This window comes from Temnothorax curvispinosus, unplaced genomic scaffold (genome assembly GCF_003070985.1).
Source record: "Temnothorax curvispinosus isolate PA1 unplaced genomic scaffold, ASM307098v1 QBEX01009716.1, whole genome shotgun sequence".
Taxonomy (NCBI): Eukaryota; Metazoa; Arthropoda; class Insecta; order Hymenoptera; family Formicidae; genus Temnothorax; species Temnothorax curvispinosus.
In genome coordinates, this window is record NW_020219496.1 from 63548 (window position 1) to 83128 (window position 19581).

General features: G+C 33.6%; 1 protein-coding gene across 1 annotated transcript in view; it reads left to right on the top strand.

The window, feature by feature from the left end:
- Window positions 1–9215: 9215 nt before the first annotated feature.
- The window catches only part of LOC112459313 (tubulin polyglutamylase TTLL5), a 69214-nt gene continuing 58848 nt past the window's right edge, over window positions 9216–19581 (top strand). The window contains exon 1 of the mRNA XM_025023349.1: window positions 9216–9293. Within this exon, the coding sequence (XP_024879117.1) occupies window positions 9216–9293 (78 nt within the window). The remainder of the gene's footprint in view (window positions 9294–19581) is intronic.

Below are 19581 nucleotides of genomic sequence, written 5' to 3' on the forward strand. Positions count from 1 at the left end.
ATAGCGTTTGCGTTTATAGCGTTAATAGCGTCTCCCCGAATGCACCCTCTGTAGTATTTGTTATCCTTTACGGAGAGTGACGGAGAGAGGAGGTTCTAACGTGACGTCATAGTGCGCTGTTGCCGGATCTCTGTACTTACGAGTTCAGTGAGACCAAGCGAGACTGTTCTCTGTTTGGTTTTTATTCAATATTTCAGAAAATATCCTCGAAGTCATAATTTTTTGGGTTCTAATTTGTTTGTAAGATGTTTATTAATATTTCTGCAAAGTTTTAAAAGGATGCCATATTTTCTTCGATATTAATTTCTCAAATGAAGTTGAAAAAACAGTGAAACTTGATGAATTCCCATAAGAGCCCATGTTAAATTCAAATTGTTATAACTTTTGAACGGGCCTCGCAAACTTGTTCAAACTTGGCACAATGCTTTATTATTATAATACTCATCACCTGACAAAGTTTGAAGAATTTGGCATTTTTTTTTCTAAGGGGTCATACAACCTTAATATGTCTGCCGGCATATCATTGGTAGACATATACTGAAGCTCAATTGCGCCCGATGCACAATGATCTCGAATAAAATGGTGGCGCAAGTCAATGTGTTTGGTTCTTGAATGATGCACGCCAGTGCTGTATACCAAACGCTGTGCTCCCTGGTTGTCGTTGAATAGTATGGTCCCGTCGCATGGCCTTGCTGTGTCGCGTAATAAGCCTTGAAGATAAATCGCCTCTTTGGTGGCCTCCGACATGGCCATATACTCGGCCTCTACACTCGATAGCGCTACAGTTCGTTGCTTTTGAGTTTCCCAACATATTGCTGCTCCTGCTAGGATAAATGCGTATCCAGAATATGATCGCCTGTCAACTGTGTTGGCACCCCAGTCTGCGTCAACTACTCCGTACAATGGTATATCTGATTTTTGGTACATCAGACCATGACCCCCGGTGCCCCTCAGGTATCTGAGGATTCTTTTGGCTGCCAGCCAGTGCTCAGTTGAATAGTTCGTATTGAATTGACTCAAGAAATTGACTGCGTACGCGATATCTGGTCTCGTAGATACCGCAAGATACATCAATGCTCCAATGAGACGTTGGAAAGGATATTTCCTCATTATCTTCTCATTAGCTCGTGACGGTTTTGTCAGTTGTACATTTGCATCAACTGGAGTCCTCGCTGGTTTGCAATCTTGCATGCCAAACCGCTCCAAGATAGCTTCAGTGTATTGGCGCTGTGTTAAGACAACACTATAGTCATTCTCGTCTTGTTGGAACTCGATTCCCAGGCAATGATTCACTGGCCCCAAGTCTTTCATCTCAAATGACTCCGCCAAATTCCGCTTCACCTCCTTCATCCAGCTCGGATCGTTGGTTGCGATCACAATATCGTCGACATAAATCGCAATTATCATCACGCAATTTTTCCTCCGCGATGTAAACATACATGGGTCTTGGTCCGTTGGTCGCATACCCATTTGCTTCAGTTTTAACACAAGACGACGATACCATTGCAACCCTGATTGTCGCAATCCATAAAGTGCTTTCTTCAATAAGCACACACTATCTTGATGTGCGTTCAATGCATGCAGCCAACGTTTTGCAGTTCTTATAATATCTTCTTTTTGAGTTATTTCCGCATTTGAACCTACATGTTTTCCAGCGATGATCTTCGTCAATACCTCGTGCAACTGCTCAGGTACCTCCATGTACACGTCCTCTTCCAGTTCACCATTGAGATAGGCGGTTACCACATCCATTTGATGGATTTGCAACCCCAATTCTGCCGACAATGCCGCCAATAGTCTGATTGAAGTCGATCTTGCCACGGGGGAATAAGTTTCATGAAAATCCTCCCCTGCACGTTGTGAGCAACCCTTTGCTACGAGACGTACTTTCTTCTTTGTGACTAGTCCACTATTTTTGGTACAGAAAACAAATCTACTACCAATCACTTTTCGCTTTTGCGGTCTTGGTACAATTTTCCAAGTGTTGTTACGTATCTGCGCAAGGTATTCATCTTCCATGGCTGTTCTCCAGTCTTCGACGTCGTCGCTTTGCTCCGCTTCTTGCCACGTTGCAGGATCGTGTGTTATTGTTAAGTTACATTCCATAAACGCGTCATCATTGTCTGGAGTCTCACCAGGTAGACCCTCATCATCCGAAACCTCACTATCCTCACCATCGTTTCCGTCATTGTTGTTAGCGTCCAGATGATATAGTTTTCTCGGCCTTCCAACCGATCCGGTACGCAATATCATCGGCCTTCCCCTTCCACGTTTGGGTGGTTGAAGCCTCGTTGGTAAAGGAGTAGAGCCTTCCGTTGCCCTTCGTTTAGGTGCTCTAACGATGACATCTCGAGGTACTTCTGTATGATGCCTTTCCTTGATGACAACTTGAGGTCCTTCGGCGTGATGCTCCTCTGCCTCGTCCTTAATCAACTCGTCTTTCCGTTCGTGTCTTCTAGTTTCGATTGGGTCGGGTTTCTCGTCCTCAAGAAACTCTTGGTATTCACGATCAAAAGCTGACTCGTTCAAAAATTTCACGTCGCGACTCACGATTACTTTACGCGATTTCGGTAGCCACACGCGATATGCTTTCGATTCATTTGAATATCCTATGAAAATACCCTCCTCTGATTTCGAATCAAATTTTCCTTTTTGGGGATTTTTGTCCAACACGAACACTTTCGAACCAAAGATTTGAAAATGTATCACCGTAGGTGTTTTCCCTTTCCATAATTTATATGGTACCTGTCCATCCAGCGATTTTGTCACGCACCGATTTCTCACATAGCACGCCGTATTTACCGCCTCTGCCCAAAACACTGGAGAAACATCCGCTTGACGCATCATGCACCTGGCCATTTCGACCAGCGTCCGATTCTTTCTCTCCGCCACGCCGTTTTGTTGGGGGGTATGCGGTGTCGATAATCGCCTCGCGATACCGTTTTGCTCCAAGAATTGGTCAAATTCCTTGTTGCAGTATTCTTTTCCATTGTCCGACTGTAATGTTTTTATTTTTCTCCCTGTTAAAGTTTCTGCTGCGGCCTTGTACTTTTTAAACGCACTCAAAACATCGCTTTTGTTTTTCACAAAAATAACCTCGCACCAACGCTACCTATCATCGATAAATGTCACAAAGTATTTTGCGCCAGAATGTGACGCAGTTCTCATCGGTCCACACACATCTGAATGTACTATTTCTAATAAGTTTTTCGTACGACCGCCTTCACTTTTCGGAAATGGAGCTCGAGTTTGTTTCTCGCGAATACACACTTCACATGTTGACATTGTTTGATCGATCTTAAGTTTCAAACCATGCACAACTCCGCTTTTCGCCATGTTTTTTAAGTCTCGCTCGTTTAAATGTCCCAACTTGTAATGCCACTCGTCGATCTCACTCTCAGTATGATTCACGGACATCACCACATTCTCTCTTTTTCTCGCCGCATCGTTTTCATTTATCGGGTTTTTGCCCCTTCGCACATAATACAAATTTCCGATTCTATCTGCTCGAAAAATTATTTCTCCGTGCTCACCGGTCACGGTCGCGCCTTTTTCACGAAAATGTACTTTATATCCGCGATCTGTTATTTTTGACACCGATAACACGTTTGTACGTAAATCCGACACGTAATATACTTTTTCAAAGTTTACATTGGTCTCCTGTTTACCATTACTCACGGCCATTCGCACGTATCCCGCGCCCGTTATATTCGTTGACTCACTGTTCGCCAAATTCAATGTCTTATACACACTTTCGATTTTCTCGAACTTTGTCTTTTCAGTACACATGTGTGCAGTGCACTCACTGTCTAAGCACCATTCTACACCATTTACACCATTTACACCATTTATGCTTTCGGCAGTTAACGGCTCGATTCTCATAATCGCCGACATTTTAACACCACTTTTACTGTCTTTTATTGTTTCAGTTTTTATCTCGCGATTTCTCTATTTTCGCGTATTGGTTCTCACACGCTAACGGTTTTTCCGTATACGCGGCGCACGGTACACCTTAACCACGTTTTCGCCGAGCTCTTCACTCGCGACTTTTAATTGAACACTCGCGTTTCACGCACCCTTTGCCCATAACCTGTTGGCGGGTGATAATTAGAGTTTGTTTCTATATAACGCGGTTTTATTCAGTATAGAATTACAACGATTATGGTTACACGTGGTCAACCGTGCGACGCCAGAAAGAGAACTGAACTGAACTATGAGTATCAGAAAATAGAATAGATAGGCGTCGGTAATGTCGCGACAGTTAGTTCGAGTGGAGCCACTTCGTATCTCCAACAAAAACCGTAAGAGGCAAGGGGACTCACGCAAATCAAGCACCCCGAATCGTGAGAAGCTAAGAAAATAATGAATATGCAATAAGCAGTTACACAACAAGTTTTTCTTTAAGAAAATTGTGTATTCTTTACATTAATTGATTCGTATTGTTTGCAAAAATAAAAAGTAAGGAATTTAAATTATAAATACTTAACAAAATATTATGTCACACTGTTACTTTCAAGCCTTATAACTCGAAAAGTACTTAATGAAAAAATACTTAATTATAGTGTTTTGGAAAGCTCTCAACATAAGCTATAAGAATATGCAATAAAAAATAGGGGGTTTTATTTAAGAAACTGAAGGTGTCCTTGACCTGACCTTAACGATGCCACTATTGCCACCCAAGGTCAAATCAATGACACTCTTATGTTCCCCTCAAAACCATACAATTTTTGTCTAAAACGTTTTTCTCTAAAATGCTCATTTTTTGAAAAAAAGGGGTGAACGGCGTGGTCTCAGACACTCTGTATATGAATGTGTAGTTACTCCAAAAATTCTATTGCATAGAATAGTACGTTCAGCGCTTCTCCTGTCGCACCCCGCTCGCTTACTCAAATATTCGGACTTTAAACCGCGACAGCCACAAGTCTTGATCGATTTTGCTTAAGCAATTTAATACAACTGTGTTCGCAATAAAATTATCTTTATTTTAATATATAGTTCAATTAAAGAATAAAAATGAGTGTAAATTGGTAATACCAACTCACCTGCTTATACCTGGCAACCCGGTAATAGGGAGCAGTAAAAGATAGGCAACCTAACTTTTCCTTTCTACTTATGCTTTGTACTTTCGATTGGTACTGAATTTTTTGAGAATATAAATGAGTGTAAAAATAAAAAAAATTAATTAAATTATTTTTAATTAAGGTTAACCTTGAGCTGATTTAATTAGGCAACCCATCAGCGATTTGTTTGTTTATTCATTATGTTTGATAAAAAATACCTTTTATTAGGAAAACAGATGGGTGAAGGTCGATTTTAGTCGGGATCTTGTACTAATACTATATTGTGTATTATAACTCAGAATTATTTTATGATCTATCTACAAGTGTTTAATCCTTTCGAGCTCAGTGGGATACACACACACACATCTACGCACACGCCACGCACACGCACGCACGCACGCACGCACGCACGCACGCACACACGCACGCACGCACGCACGCACGCACACACACACACACGCACACACCCCCTTGGCTAATGCCGGCGGTGCTGTAACTTTCGAATTCCATAACTCAAAAAATATTTGATAAAAAATGTTTTGTTATAGTGTTTTGAAAAGCTCTCAAGATAAGTTACATGAATATGCAATAAAAAATGGGGGTTTTCATTTAAAAAGTTCAAGATAATTTTTACGGGACCTTGACTCTCAAGGTCATACTGACATTGCTGTGTAATGCGTTACTTAAAACCCTACAACTTTTAAAAACATTTTTTTCTACAAACAGTATTTTTGGAGATAAACTTCTGTAACGTTTTATTTTGTCCACCCTGTATTATATACATATTTAATTCCAAATTGAATTAAAAAACTGTCTTTTTTTTTAATTTGCATGACTCAGCGAATAATTATCGCATCGAGCTCGGTAAAGAGGGATTTTCAAGATAACGCTCAATACTTTCAGGTGCATTTTGTCCCACTGTGGGCTGCCTGATTCACTCCGTGCACCGTCCCAAACTTGGACCTTTGATCATCAATTTTGCATTTTCTCACTTTGTCATCCGCTATTTTGAAAAAAATGGCTAAGCATTATTGTCATTCAAATATTCTTAAAGTAGACATTTTAAGCTTTATTTTACATTTTTAAAAATATTTTTATTTTTATTATTTACCAAGTTATGATCATTTGAAATTTGGTAAATTATTCCTACATTTTTAGTGTACCGCTTTTTTTGAGACTGAGTATATATATATATATATATATATATATATATATATATATATATATTTCGCCTTTAGCACTTCGCGTTGTACCACACCTGAGCGCGCCAACTTTAGGCGGTCTGATTCGCTAACTATAAATGCTTATAATTAAAAAACTATTTTAGTTTCGATAGTTAGCAAATCAGACCGTCTAAAGTTGGCGCGCTCAGGTGTGGTACAACGCGAAGTGCTAAAGGCGAAAGCTAAACGTCGCCCCTCTTGTTAATATGTAGATATACAGATTACATATGCGAAGATAAGATTGTTTTCATTGATATTTGTGCAAACGCATTGTGCAGCAATAATATTTTATTTTTCTTAATATTGGAAATGCACATTTTTTATTTTTACGTGATACATAAAGCGCAAGCTATCAGATGACATTTCTTTCATAAATCTGCTATCAATTTCATATCCTACAGACAAAACTGTAGTTATCAAACAGTAGATACGTAGTTAGCAAATAATATGATCTTACAATTATTTAACAAAATTAACAGCTACTGTTGCTAATATGAAAATAAATCTAATTCAAATGCCTACATTTTAAATGTTTGATTAAAATAATTCGGAGGAACTAGAAACAATTAATAAAATAAAAAATAATAAATAAATTAATTATTTATTAATTGTTACAATTAATTATTAATTAATTTTATTTTAGAGTAGCTAATTTATACAATTTATAAAATTAATTATGTACATACATTATAATAAGTGTTCAAATTGTGCACCATTCATATCAATGCACAATCTTGCGCGTCGCAATAAACTTCGATGCGCATTGCGTATCATTTCGGGAGATATGCTCGCAACTGCTTCGACAATGCGATTGTGTAATTCTTCCCGATTGCGCACTGACTCCCGATAAATATAATTTTTTAAATATCCCCAGAGAAAGAAATCAAATGGAGTTAAATCAAGTGATCTCGCTGGCCAGTGTTGTGGTCCACCGCGTCCTATCCATCTGTTTGTATTAAAATAACGTGACAGAGAAACATTTAAAAAGTTATCAGTGAGAATGATTGGTGATCAATTAAATTAAATTTGAATCACCAAATTGTTTGTCATTAGTAGTCCAAACGCGATTTATTTTCACAATTTCACCGCCATCTGAAAATGCCTTGTGCTCGGGATAGAACTTGATCTCTGTAAGTCTATTTCAACTTTTTAAGGAGGGTGGTTACTCAAATCAATTTGATAAGAATTAGTTCAAATTTATAGAGGATTTGTTTATGGGAATCGGTCGTCTATGGGAATTTGTCGTCCATGCCAAAGTTGAAGACAATTGGCTGCATGGTTGTCGAGTAATTACTGAAAGTTATACTCTTGTCTCTCTCTTATACACGGGCGACACAGCAAAAATGTTATCTAACCTGTAATGTAACTCACGAAAGGATATTAAAAATGATAAGAATTTCATGAAAATAGGTGCAAATAATTCTTTATAGAAGAACTTTCTCGAAGACTGAAATGATTTGTCTTTATAGTTATCAAGAAATTGTAGAAATAAAACGGGACCACATTTATTATTTCCACATTTCAACGTGGATAATAACGTATTTGGGTTTTAATTGTACAACTCTTTTTAAACCTTAAGAAACAGCAATTGAATGCATTTCACATATTTATTTGCTAAAATTATTTCACGTGACGAAAATCTAACTTGTATGCTTTTTTCTTGCCACATTGATTGCCCCGCAGCGGGATATCAATTAACCAACCTCCTTAAATGTTTCCATCACATTATCTTGGAGTTTGACACAAAATGTAGTCGCATAACGCTGCTCGATTTTCTTATGTTCCATTTTTGTCACGCGTGACTCAAATATACAGTTATACAAATGTTTGTAGAATCATGCACATATGTATTAATGTTATTAAATTGAAATTTTAACTGAATAAGGTAGAGTATGAATGTAGTTCTTGATCTATTGCAGTCTCGTTTTTACAGTGTTAATTACTAGTTGTTGAGAAAAAAATTCAGTCTCATTACTCTTTAAGATATAGTCAGTCCGTAAATCAATTCATAAGAAAAATTTGAAAATTTTACTATATCTTAATAAATGTGATATCTGCACGTCTGTACAAATTAAAAGTAATTGACCGTCACGAACGCGAGATAATCACTATTAAAAATTGCATTTTTTTCATGTATGCATGCACAAAGCACATGAAAATCTCGTATTTTGAATTTTAATAATTAGAACGAATCTTAAGAAAGCGATGAAAAACGGATATATAGTATAGAAGGACACTTTAGGAATACTAGTAAAGAAACCAAAATTATTGACCGTTTAGATTTAGAAATACATACAATAATAAATAACTTCGATTTTCGCGATTATTTGACGTAAATTAAGAAGCGACTGGAGGAGAAAAATGAAAGAATAGTCTTTTGTTTTGTGTGCGAGGGACAGAACTACCTAAAAGTGTTCAGCCTGTAACCGCAAATAGCCAGATGTTTTCAGTGTTTTCACGTCGATTTGGAATATAAAATTTTAGATTGTATTGTCACGAACTAACTGCCTTAAACAGACCACGTATATAAATATACCTATGTATATAAATTATATATGTATTATATATGTATATAAATATAAGGTCAAAAAATAAACAAGACAGTTCAAAATAACATTAAATCAGTAAAAATACAATTTTGTATTTTAATCGATAACTACAATATGCGAATACATAGACGCAATGTGACGCAATTCACTCCAAATATGTATAATTTCATGTGTTAAGCATACGAATACAAAATGAATATTGATTGATACAAAAAATATGCGATTAATTACATAATTTATTTAATGTCGTTCAATATTTGCAAGTCACACATGACATGTGGCTGATGTTTCATTTATCGGATAAAAGGCTGAATAAATGCTCTCTCTCGCGAAAGAAAGATGAAAGAAAACGCGATATACCTTAAAACAAGCAAAAATCCCGGATGTCTCCCGAGCAGTGGCTCGCGCAGGCTTGCGTTAAGGTGCCAATTCATGAGACGCTGAAAATGAGCGTCAACAAGGTGAACGTGGTGGTTTCGCTTTGACGCTAGCGTCAAAGAAATGAAGTTGAATTTGTTTAATATTCAGCGTCGTCGCTGAATCGTCGTTAATCGTCCCAGTACAATCAAACATAGACTTTAAAATACGTAAAATATTAATTATTTTCAAGTAATATCTTCAAGTAATAATATTTTATGGATATATATATATAAATAAAAGATATTATTTCTGAAGATTTTTACTTGCTAAAAATGAGCGTCGAGCGTTAACGTGAAAAGGCACCTTTTTAAACTGACACAATTGACGCAATATCGCCGCAAACGATTGACGGGCTCCGTTTTTTGCGCAGGCGCGACGTAACAGTGGCAAGCGTATAAGTATTTAAGGGAAGGTGAGACCTTTGAATACGCATGTAAAGATGCGTAAATCACAATTTGCTACAAAATATTTGACAAACGTAAATAAATTTAATTTGTTTACGTTTAACTCTCGCACCCACATGAGGTCTTTTTTGACCCTGCGCTAAAGATAGCGATACTTTCTGTTTCGCTGAAAATTAATACTTTCGAGTAGTTATTTTTATAGCAATATTTATACTTTTTGTTACTTTTGATTTCAATAAAAATGGTTATACATTAAAAATTCTTTATTTTATATGTCAAAAATTCCTTTTTTTAATATAAAATAAGTAATTATGAAATTGTAGAGCAAGTGGGCGGCGAGAGTTAAAAGGAAAATGCTATATCAGATTGCAAAACATTTATTTATTAAAAAATACAGATTAGTAAAGAAAAGACTGTATTTTCGTTTTGCCACGATTTGGTAAGTTTGTCGCAAAATTGTGCAAATAGCATTTTCTTTTTTAATATTTTTTGGATCAAATTTCGAAAAAAAGTTTGTGTACTAAATAGTAGAGAAAAGAAATATCGCCAAAATCGCATTTTTTAATATTTTTTTAGTTCAACAAGCGGCAAGATATTTCAAAAGAATTGCTAGAAATCATTCAAAAATCGATTTTTAGGTCACATTCCTATTGGATATCACAGTTTTGATGAGACCTCGCAAAAAATACGATAAACATTTACGTAAATAAATTAATGAGTTGTGCTGTGTGCAATATTTGTGTAATGTGGATCCAAGTATCTAAAATAGCTAAAGAGCAAATATTTATTAAAAAGCAAAAATTTGAAGTACCTATTTCAAAATTCGTAGATAAATAAAGACATTTTTAAAGGATGATTGCCTTCCCATTTCGAATCAAATAAAGCTGTTTGTATGTTTTGTAGTAAAAAAATTACATATTGTAAAACAAAATTTTATCTTACTATACTTCATTGTTTTAATTTTTCAACTTGCTCATAATTTTTAGAAATAATGTGAAGATTATACACAATTTTGTCATGGCTAAAAATTAAGTACTTTGTTGATTAAAACTTATATAATCACTAAGAAAAAAATTTGTTAATCCCAAAAAATATTTAGTCTGATACGAGCAACTAAACATGTTAATTAGTTAACTAAATATTAGTTCTTTCAACAATTATTGAGTTGTATTAAAAAAGGTATAGTGCACTCATATCAACCTTTAACATTTTTTAATCAAGAATTAATTAATTCAATTAATGTTTAGTCAAACTAACTAAAATGTTTAGTTGCTTGAATTGGACTAAATATTTTTTGAGATTAACAAATTTTTTTTCTCAGTGTTGAAACAATCGTATTTGACGCACATGCGTGAAAAAACCAGTTCTATATACCTTTGTGATTGTGAGCTGTTTTGTAGAAATAGCTAAAGAGCAAATATTTGTAGAAAATTGTAGAAAAGGATAGCTACATAAAAGGGATATCTCTTGGCGGTAAAAATATTTTTATATAAAAATATGTATGTAATATATATAATTAGATGTAAAATATATCTATATGTTTTCTTTCTCTTGTATAATCTCTGTCCGTATATAGAAAAGTAAAATAAAAGTAATAATAATTGAATAATAATTAGAAAAATAATAATTTTTGCATTGTTTTTTAATAAAAAGTAAAATTGTGATTAGATTATAGAGTTATGTGGGGTGATGTGCAACACTTTCACGCGTTGCTCGGAAAACATATCCAAAAATCAAATTCTTGAATATTTCATGGCTGCATAATGTAAAGGAAGGAAAATACTACAATTCTGCGTGATTACATTTTCAAAATTTTAAATTTTTTCTAAAAATTTTTCGAGTTTAAAAAAAAACGTCTGTTTTAGCATTTTCAAATTTTCTTGGGGTGATGTGCAACACAGGTAAAATTAAGGTAAAAAATGCATGAATATCGACATCAATCGACTTAAATGTTAAATTTGGGCTTCTTAAATACAAATTAATCGAAATCTGGTGAACAAAAAATTTCACTGTATTGTAATCGACCTCTGACAAATGGAAATTTCACAAAAAAATCATTTTTTATTTGATTTCTTATTTATTTATCGCTTAAAAATTAATATAATGAAAGGAAAAACGCAACCGGATGATCGCCTTTCAGCAATTTTATTGCTGCCCAAATTAGCTCGCAATTGACCGGAATAGCGATACCCTTATTTTTATACTTTCGTGGCATAATGACTAAACACATTGAAAAATTCATTAAAACACTTCATATACACATGTTCCATCGTAAAATAGCGATAAACTAGCGAAAAATGAGTGTTGCACATCACCCCAAACACGCTATTTTGCGCGGACTGGCGTGACACCAACACAACGTAAGAAAATCACAAAATCGCTTTGGATTATCAAAAGTACTTAAAAAACTAACAATATAAAAATATTTACCTATAAGATGACTAAAACCACGTCACGAAATCACTATGAATGTGAAAAGCGAAAATTACATTGAGCTCGAGAAATTTAACTCGCTTTTCGTACAGCAAACCAGGGTGCGTGCCATCTCGCGAGTTATTTATCTAAAACAAGGTACTATTGACACAAATAGATGGCAGTATGCGGTTCTGTCAAATGTCGACATGCAGACCAGGAATCGGAAACGTTGCATATCACCCCATGTTGCACATCATCCCACACAACCCTACAATATTTTATATATAACCACATTTTATATGTAATCACATTTTATATACGATTATTACATATTTACATATGTAATACATATTTATATATGATTATAAGTACATGGGAAATTTTTCTCATTTCCTCAAATTTTATCTTTTTTAAGATACAAATACAATGCAAAAATTGTCCTTTTAATTTTTTTATTCTTATTATTTTTCTTGTGTATATATACGAATAGAGGTTATATACAAGAGAAAGAAAATGTATATAAACATATTTTATGTATAATTATGTATGTGAAAAATTGTTTCCCATACATAAAGCTTCTAATGAAAAGATAAATGGAACGGATACAACTTTTGTTGACGAAGTATCCGCATTATGCATTATGCTGGATCTGCCAATGCCACTTTTTCGTTCAAGTTGTCTGATATGTCTGAATCTAACATGTGGATTTAGATTTACTACTACCGCAATTTTTATTTCACTTGTTTTGCACTTTAAATTTTGCAGGCTTTTTATTTTCTACATTCCCAGTTTCACTTTTGAATCATACGTACACAGAACACGACAGATAATCACGATCTTTTTTGTACTGCAGGAAATCTCTTTTTGCACTGCGTTAAACGCTGTTGACTTTTACCGTAAATGAAAATCATATTAATCATATTAATTTTTTCTTTAAGTAAAGCATGGTGAAATAGTCGACAAACTAATAAAATAGCGGACAGACTAGTTTCCATTAATTACACATGTTTATTGTGTCTATACAGAATATTACGATTGATGTTTATTATCTATTACAGATATTTAGAATTATTGAAACCTCAGAAACTGTGTTGAAAGAATATTACATTTAGTAATTAACCGTTTTCAGCAATGTATTACCACTTAAAGCCATCATTTTGAACAGTTATACTAATAAGAAAAATTAGCATTCTGTATTTATAAGAAAAATTTAGCATTTTAATATATTTTTTATTTAATTATAATTGAATTTTAAAGTTCAAAGTTATTTCATAGAACAATGTTATTATACGTAATTGAATATATTATCAGCTACAATATACAAGAGAAAAAAATTATGTACTACTACATAAAAAAATAATGATGACCTTAAAAATTTGGAAGAAATGACTTTTGGAATGAAAATTTTGCTTACATCATTATATTCGCTCTTTGAAGCCATTCAAATTATGTCTGAAATATTGTTTTATATTGTCAAAAGTAAAGACATAATTAAATGTCTTATTTCTGATGGAACATCCTGTACATATGATGGCAATTAGAAAGTTGGAAAAACTAAAGAGCTAGGTACTATTTTGTAATGAATGGACGGAATGAAATGAATTAAGCACAATATTGTAGAAAATTTCTGTCACTTTTATTAACATTTAATGCAAAAAATGTAATTTATTTTTATTTTTATTACTTATTAATTTAATTTTATTAAAAATTTAAATAAACTTCATTAATTAATGAAAATAAATGTATACTATGCACGAATGTCACTTACGTATAGTTGTTGTTATATTTATAAGGTTCCTCCTAATATTTTGCCACGTGCGTAGCAACGTGAACGTTAAGTTACTCCTTCTTGTCGAATCGCACGGATGCATTCTGATTCGCGTATCTATGTTAAGAATATTCTGGAGAGTTTGTTAAAATACTACAAAGTTGATGAAAATTATTAAATTTTCATATTTTGTATTCTGTTTCAAAGTTTAAGGCCAAAATTCGGATCAATTAACAATTTAGATAAAAGTTATTAATTTTTGAATATTCGAGTTTTACAGAGAAAAAGTGTAAACATTAAAAAATGCTACCAATATAATGATATTTTACTGCACACAAGTAGATATCATAGACAAACAAAAATATAGCAACAAAACGAAAAATAATTTTTTGTAAAACTTTTTTTGAAAAAAAAGTAACTTATTTACAGTCACTAAATCTACGTTCTTTACATTCTGTTAGATTTGCCGTAACTATTTATGTACATTTTTTTGCCTTTTAATCCCTGGAGAATTAATATCGGTGTTTTTAATATTTCCTGCATACTTTTGGTTGGGACAGTGCTTCCCAGAACATCCTTAATTAATTTCTCATTAATTATTGAGAAATTTACAAAACGGTAAAAGACTTTTCAATTCAGTTTTACCCGCTCTACCTGCTCACGAGCAGTGGTTCGCGTATTACATGACACTTTGTATACACACACGCACACGCACACGCGCGCGCACGCGCACGCGCACACACACGCACGCGCACGCACGCACGCACGCGCGCACACACACACACACACACATTGTATAGTTATATTTATTTATCACACATCTAAATATCTTCACTGTAATGTAGTAATTATGAATTAATTTAATCATGAATATTGAAGAACATAAGTGATTCAAGAGATGAGTCTTTCTTTTCTTCTAACAGCGACATTAAATTAAGTCAATTAAGCAAGTCAAATATAAGCATCGTGGTACAAAAAGAATTAAAGAGAATTAAAAAATAAAAGAGTTAATGTTTAAAAAAAGGATTAATAATAAAAATAAAATAAACATTAAATATGATACTCGCAAAAACTTGTATTTTTATTTATTATTTATGTATAATTTTTTTTAAGTATATATTAAGTAAATTTAAAATTATTTTTACAACGAAAATTTATTACTAGATCCCTGGTGAGATTAGATAAATGTATGGATTTGTAAACGCAATATGAATATCGCAATATTTTAATTGACAATATTGAGTCGGAGAATTCCTCCTTGATTCTACATGTACTCGAAAGTATTCCATGTGGCCTTCTTGCTGCTGGCTCGTTATCCTTCATCAGCGATGCAATATGTTACTCATGTTCTGTGGTATAAATGCGCACGGTCGTATCAATGACTTCTTCCTACGGTCTAACCATTCTATTAGAATTTCAAATTATCAGTTTTACCATTTTAGTGCCTATCGCTTGCTCTGAGACAAACCAGGATACACTTATCTTACTAACATAACCGAGATACTCTTTCGAAAGGATAAACTGTAAAAGAAATGATTATCGAAAGATACGATTGCGTCTCGCGCCAAGTGTTCACCCACTTGTCTATTTATAGGATTACAGACATTATGATCTAAAGTATCTCTGTGCACAGAGTTTTTTTTAGCAAAAAACATTTTAAAGATTTTACAGTTTTTATTAAAAGGAAAATTTGATGCACATAATCAAACGGAAATTCAAAATAAAAGGTGTTTATTAAATTTAAAACCCCGGTATAAATTTAATGTAAGTTTTTGATTGGTTATATTGACTTTTTTTTTAGTAACTGAACAGACAACTGTGTTTAGGAACCCAATCAAGATGTAACGCTTTTCACGCAATTACTACACAGAAAAGATAAAATCTGAATTCAGTTAGGGGAGACCGGAGAAAACTCGACACGATTTTTTTAAAGGCAATTTTCAACAATTAATTAAAATTTGCAAGCAAATTTAATGGTACACATTTAAAGAATGTTTCTTCAGGTACAAAATTGCTTAAGGAAATTTTGCTGTATGTTACTTAGTTTTGTTCCCAGGAAAGGAAAAGTGACGCGAAGACAAATTTTTAAATTGAAAAATGCCGAGGCAAACTCGACACTTGCCTGATCGACACAATTTGATCTGAAACTTATTTTTTATTGTCTGAAACTAAGCATACATTGTTTATCGTATATTTAAAAAGTACAAAAATTTGAAATTAAATAAAACAATCATTGGAAATAATGAGAACAAAAATTGTTGAATTATTTTCATCTAAACTCATGTCTGAAAAACAATTTATCCAAGTAAATTCGCGATTAAACGTGCGCACACATAGCTTCATGACAAACATCGTTTGTTATTGAGGGCCGATAAAACGGCGTGGTGTCGACTTTGCCCCGAACATCGTTTTTCAATTTTATTACTCCAAAAATATAAAAATTTTGAAAACATGCAAAAACTATTATCGGATTCGTATAAAACATCGAATTTCCCATCCAAAATCATTTACCGGTAGATTCGCAAGAGTAAAGCTCGATGAAAGAGTAGAAATTTTCGAGAGATTAGAAAAATTACTTTTCCTAACGCGAGCGTGAAATGGGCCGCTTTTTGCGCTTGTTTTGAGTGAGCAAAACGATCCATTTCTTCACTAGTTGAAAAATGGAGCCATTTCTCAACTAGTGGAGAAATGAAATTGTAAAACAAGCGCAAAAAGCGGCCTCTGTTTCACGCTCTTGTTAGGAAAAATAGTATGAACAACTCGTGGGAAGAGTGGTCAAGCCCAAATGAGTGTGATGGTCGCACTCGCTTCGCTCGTGCGACCACTTTTTCCACTAGTTGTACAATATAAAGGGTGTTTTATTTTAATCGCATCGCCCCAGGCAAATACCTCGAAAAATATAAAAAATACGGAAAAACGTTTCAGACAAAAGTTGTTTGGTTCGAAGAGAGACATAAGATGGTGTCATTGGTTTGACCTTGAGTGAACGTGCCATGTGGAGTTCAATTTTTTTTTTTTTTAATGGAACTCCCTATTTTTCATTGCATATTCTCGTAGCTTACCTAAAGAGCTTTTTAAAACCCTATATTTGAGTATTTTTTCATGAAGTACTTTTCGAGTTACAAGGTTCGCATTTGGGCAAAAGCACGAGAAACAGAAAGAGAAAGAGATATAAGAGAGAAAAAGAAAGCGATATGAATGTATATTGCAAATGCGAACCAATAAAAAGTTGCTGCTCTGTACGTGTCGCGACTCTTATTGAGAGACTCTAATACGTACTAAAAGAAGTCGAAAGCTCCAGTACTAACTTGTGTGGAAATGACTATTTTTTTAAATATTCAAGTTTTTATTATTTTGGTATAGATTTTGGATTTTTTGATTGCATGTGCACAATATTGACCCTCTCTTCGTGTGGAAAGTTGAAAATCCATGTAAACGACTATAAATAACCTATCTAAACGACTAATATATATGTGGAAATAGTATATGTACGGACAAAAGAAAGTCATTTAAAGTAGTGAATCATTAATATAGTGAACAGTCTTTTGTAAAAACAAAGAATAGTTAGCATAGAAAAGGATAAAAATGAAGATAAGGGGAGACACTTCTAATAATCTTGACCTTGGCATATATTGTCAAGAACATGACCCTGAATAACTTTTCTTTATAACTTAATCATCAGTCATTGTTTATTTAAAAATTATGAACAAAAAAGTTTGAGAAATATACAAGTTTGTGTCAGTACTAAAGGAAGTAATTTGCTGATATATGTGTATGGACAGTACCCCTTCCTCAGTCCTATTACTCGTGTCCGACCGTGGTGACTTCTCATATACATGTGTTGCGCACGTAGATTATACACATTGTATATCTACGTGCGGGATCTACAGTTTAACGCCGATTCCGAACGGCTATATATTTTTTTTAGAGAAGTATTTATAGCAAGAATACTCTCGGTGGTTTGTCATTGCTTTCCAAGAGGAGAACGAGCAAATATAATTTTTCTAGCTCTACCGGGACTAGATCGAACCCGAGACTTCGGCTCAATAGACCAGTGCGCTGTCTACTAGACCACGCTCGTCCTCAGACATGGACAGTACATATGTATATCAGCAAATTACTTCCCTTAGTACTGACACAAATTGTTATATTTCTCAGTTATATAAATATAATAGTAAAGGCTCATAAGATTAGAAATCAATCAAGGAAAGATGGAGCGTGGAGCCGTAACAAGGTGTTGGTGTTCATATATTCTATACTTCCGTAAAGAATTAACGAATTGTAATGTACATACTGTACATATACATATACTCCAACTTAATAGATTGCTCGCCGCAAATTTGTCGGACTTGAAACACAGCTATCTTGGAACATTAAAAACCCTTCCCTACCCGGAATTAAACTTACACGATTTAATTGCTTAAAAAACGTAAAAAATTTATTGCGAAAAATATTACCTCAGCCAGGGATATGTACAGTATGTACATTACAATTCGTTAATTCTTTACGGAAGTATAGAATATATGAACACCAATACCTTGTTACGGCTCCACGCTCCATCTTTTTTTGATTGATTTCTCAGTTATATTTGTTCATAACTTTTTAATAAATAACGAGCGACGTCTAAAATGTTCTGAAGGTTACTCCAGGAGAGTGCTCTCTACAATATATGTGAAGCAGAAGGTCATATACGGGGGGAGGGGGGAGGATCGTAAAGGTAAATATTTACCTAACGTTTAACAGAATTATAGATTTATATTTAAAAAATACATTATCTCAGAATTTTAATTATGAATGAGAGTTAATCCGATTTTGAGTTTTATGACTTTAGTCGCAATTTTGTGCGTCACTTTGCAGATTATCGATAAAACAGATATTATAGATAAAACAAAATATAGAATATTCTTCGATATTTTCATATAGGAACATAATGACCAAGGACGCGATGGAATAAGATCTGTTGCCATGAACTAAAAAAATACGTGACAGAAAGGCGATCGGTTATGGCTGTCGCTAATGCGGCTAATGACAATGGCCAAGATCCGAGCGATTCTGATTTTCTCCTTCCTTATTATTTTGTTCTAAACAAACCAATCAATTTTTCGCTTCCTTTCGGTTGATCGCCGCCACTTCTCTCCTAAAAAGTAGGGAAAACTTGGCGGTTTATTTAAAAACGTAACTTCCATAAACTTTACATGATAATTGCGTAACTTACAGCGGGAACTAGTTTCCTTGAGGTAACTTTATGATATTCAGGAATACAAGTATTTATACCTACTTAAATGTTATACATATATATATATATATATATATATATATATATGTGCAAAATATCAAACTAGTGTTTCAATAAAAAAAATTTTATATAAAAACATGTATAAATATATATAAAATTATGTGCATAAAATATGTCCATATATGTTTTTCTTTCTCTTATATATTTTCTGTTCGTATATATACACGAAAAATAATAGATGAGAAAAAGAATTAGAAAATAATTGAAAGGATGATTTTCACATTGTGTATTTTTTTATAAAAAATAAAGTTTGAGGAAATGAGAAAAAATTGCTCATATCTATAATCATAGATATATAAATGTAATAATTGTATATAAAATATGATTATATATGTATAGAATTCAGTATAATGTTATCGTAATTTTACTTTATGTAAAAAAAATGCAAACGCTATTTTTCTGATTATTTTTTAATTAGTTTTTTTATTATTTTTCCTGTATATACG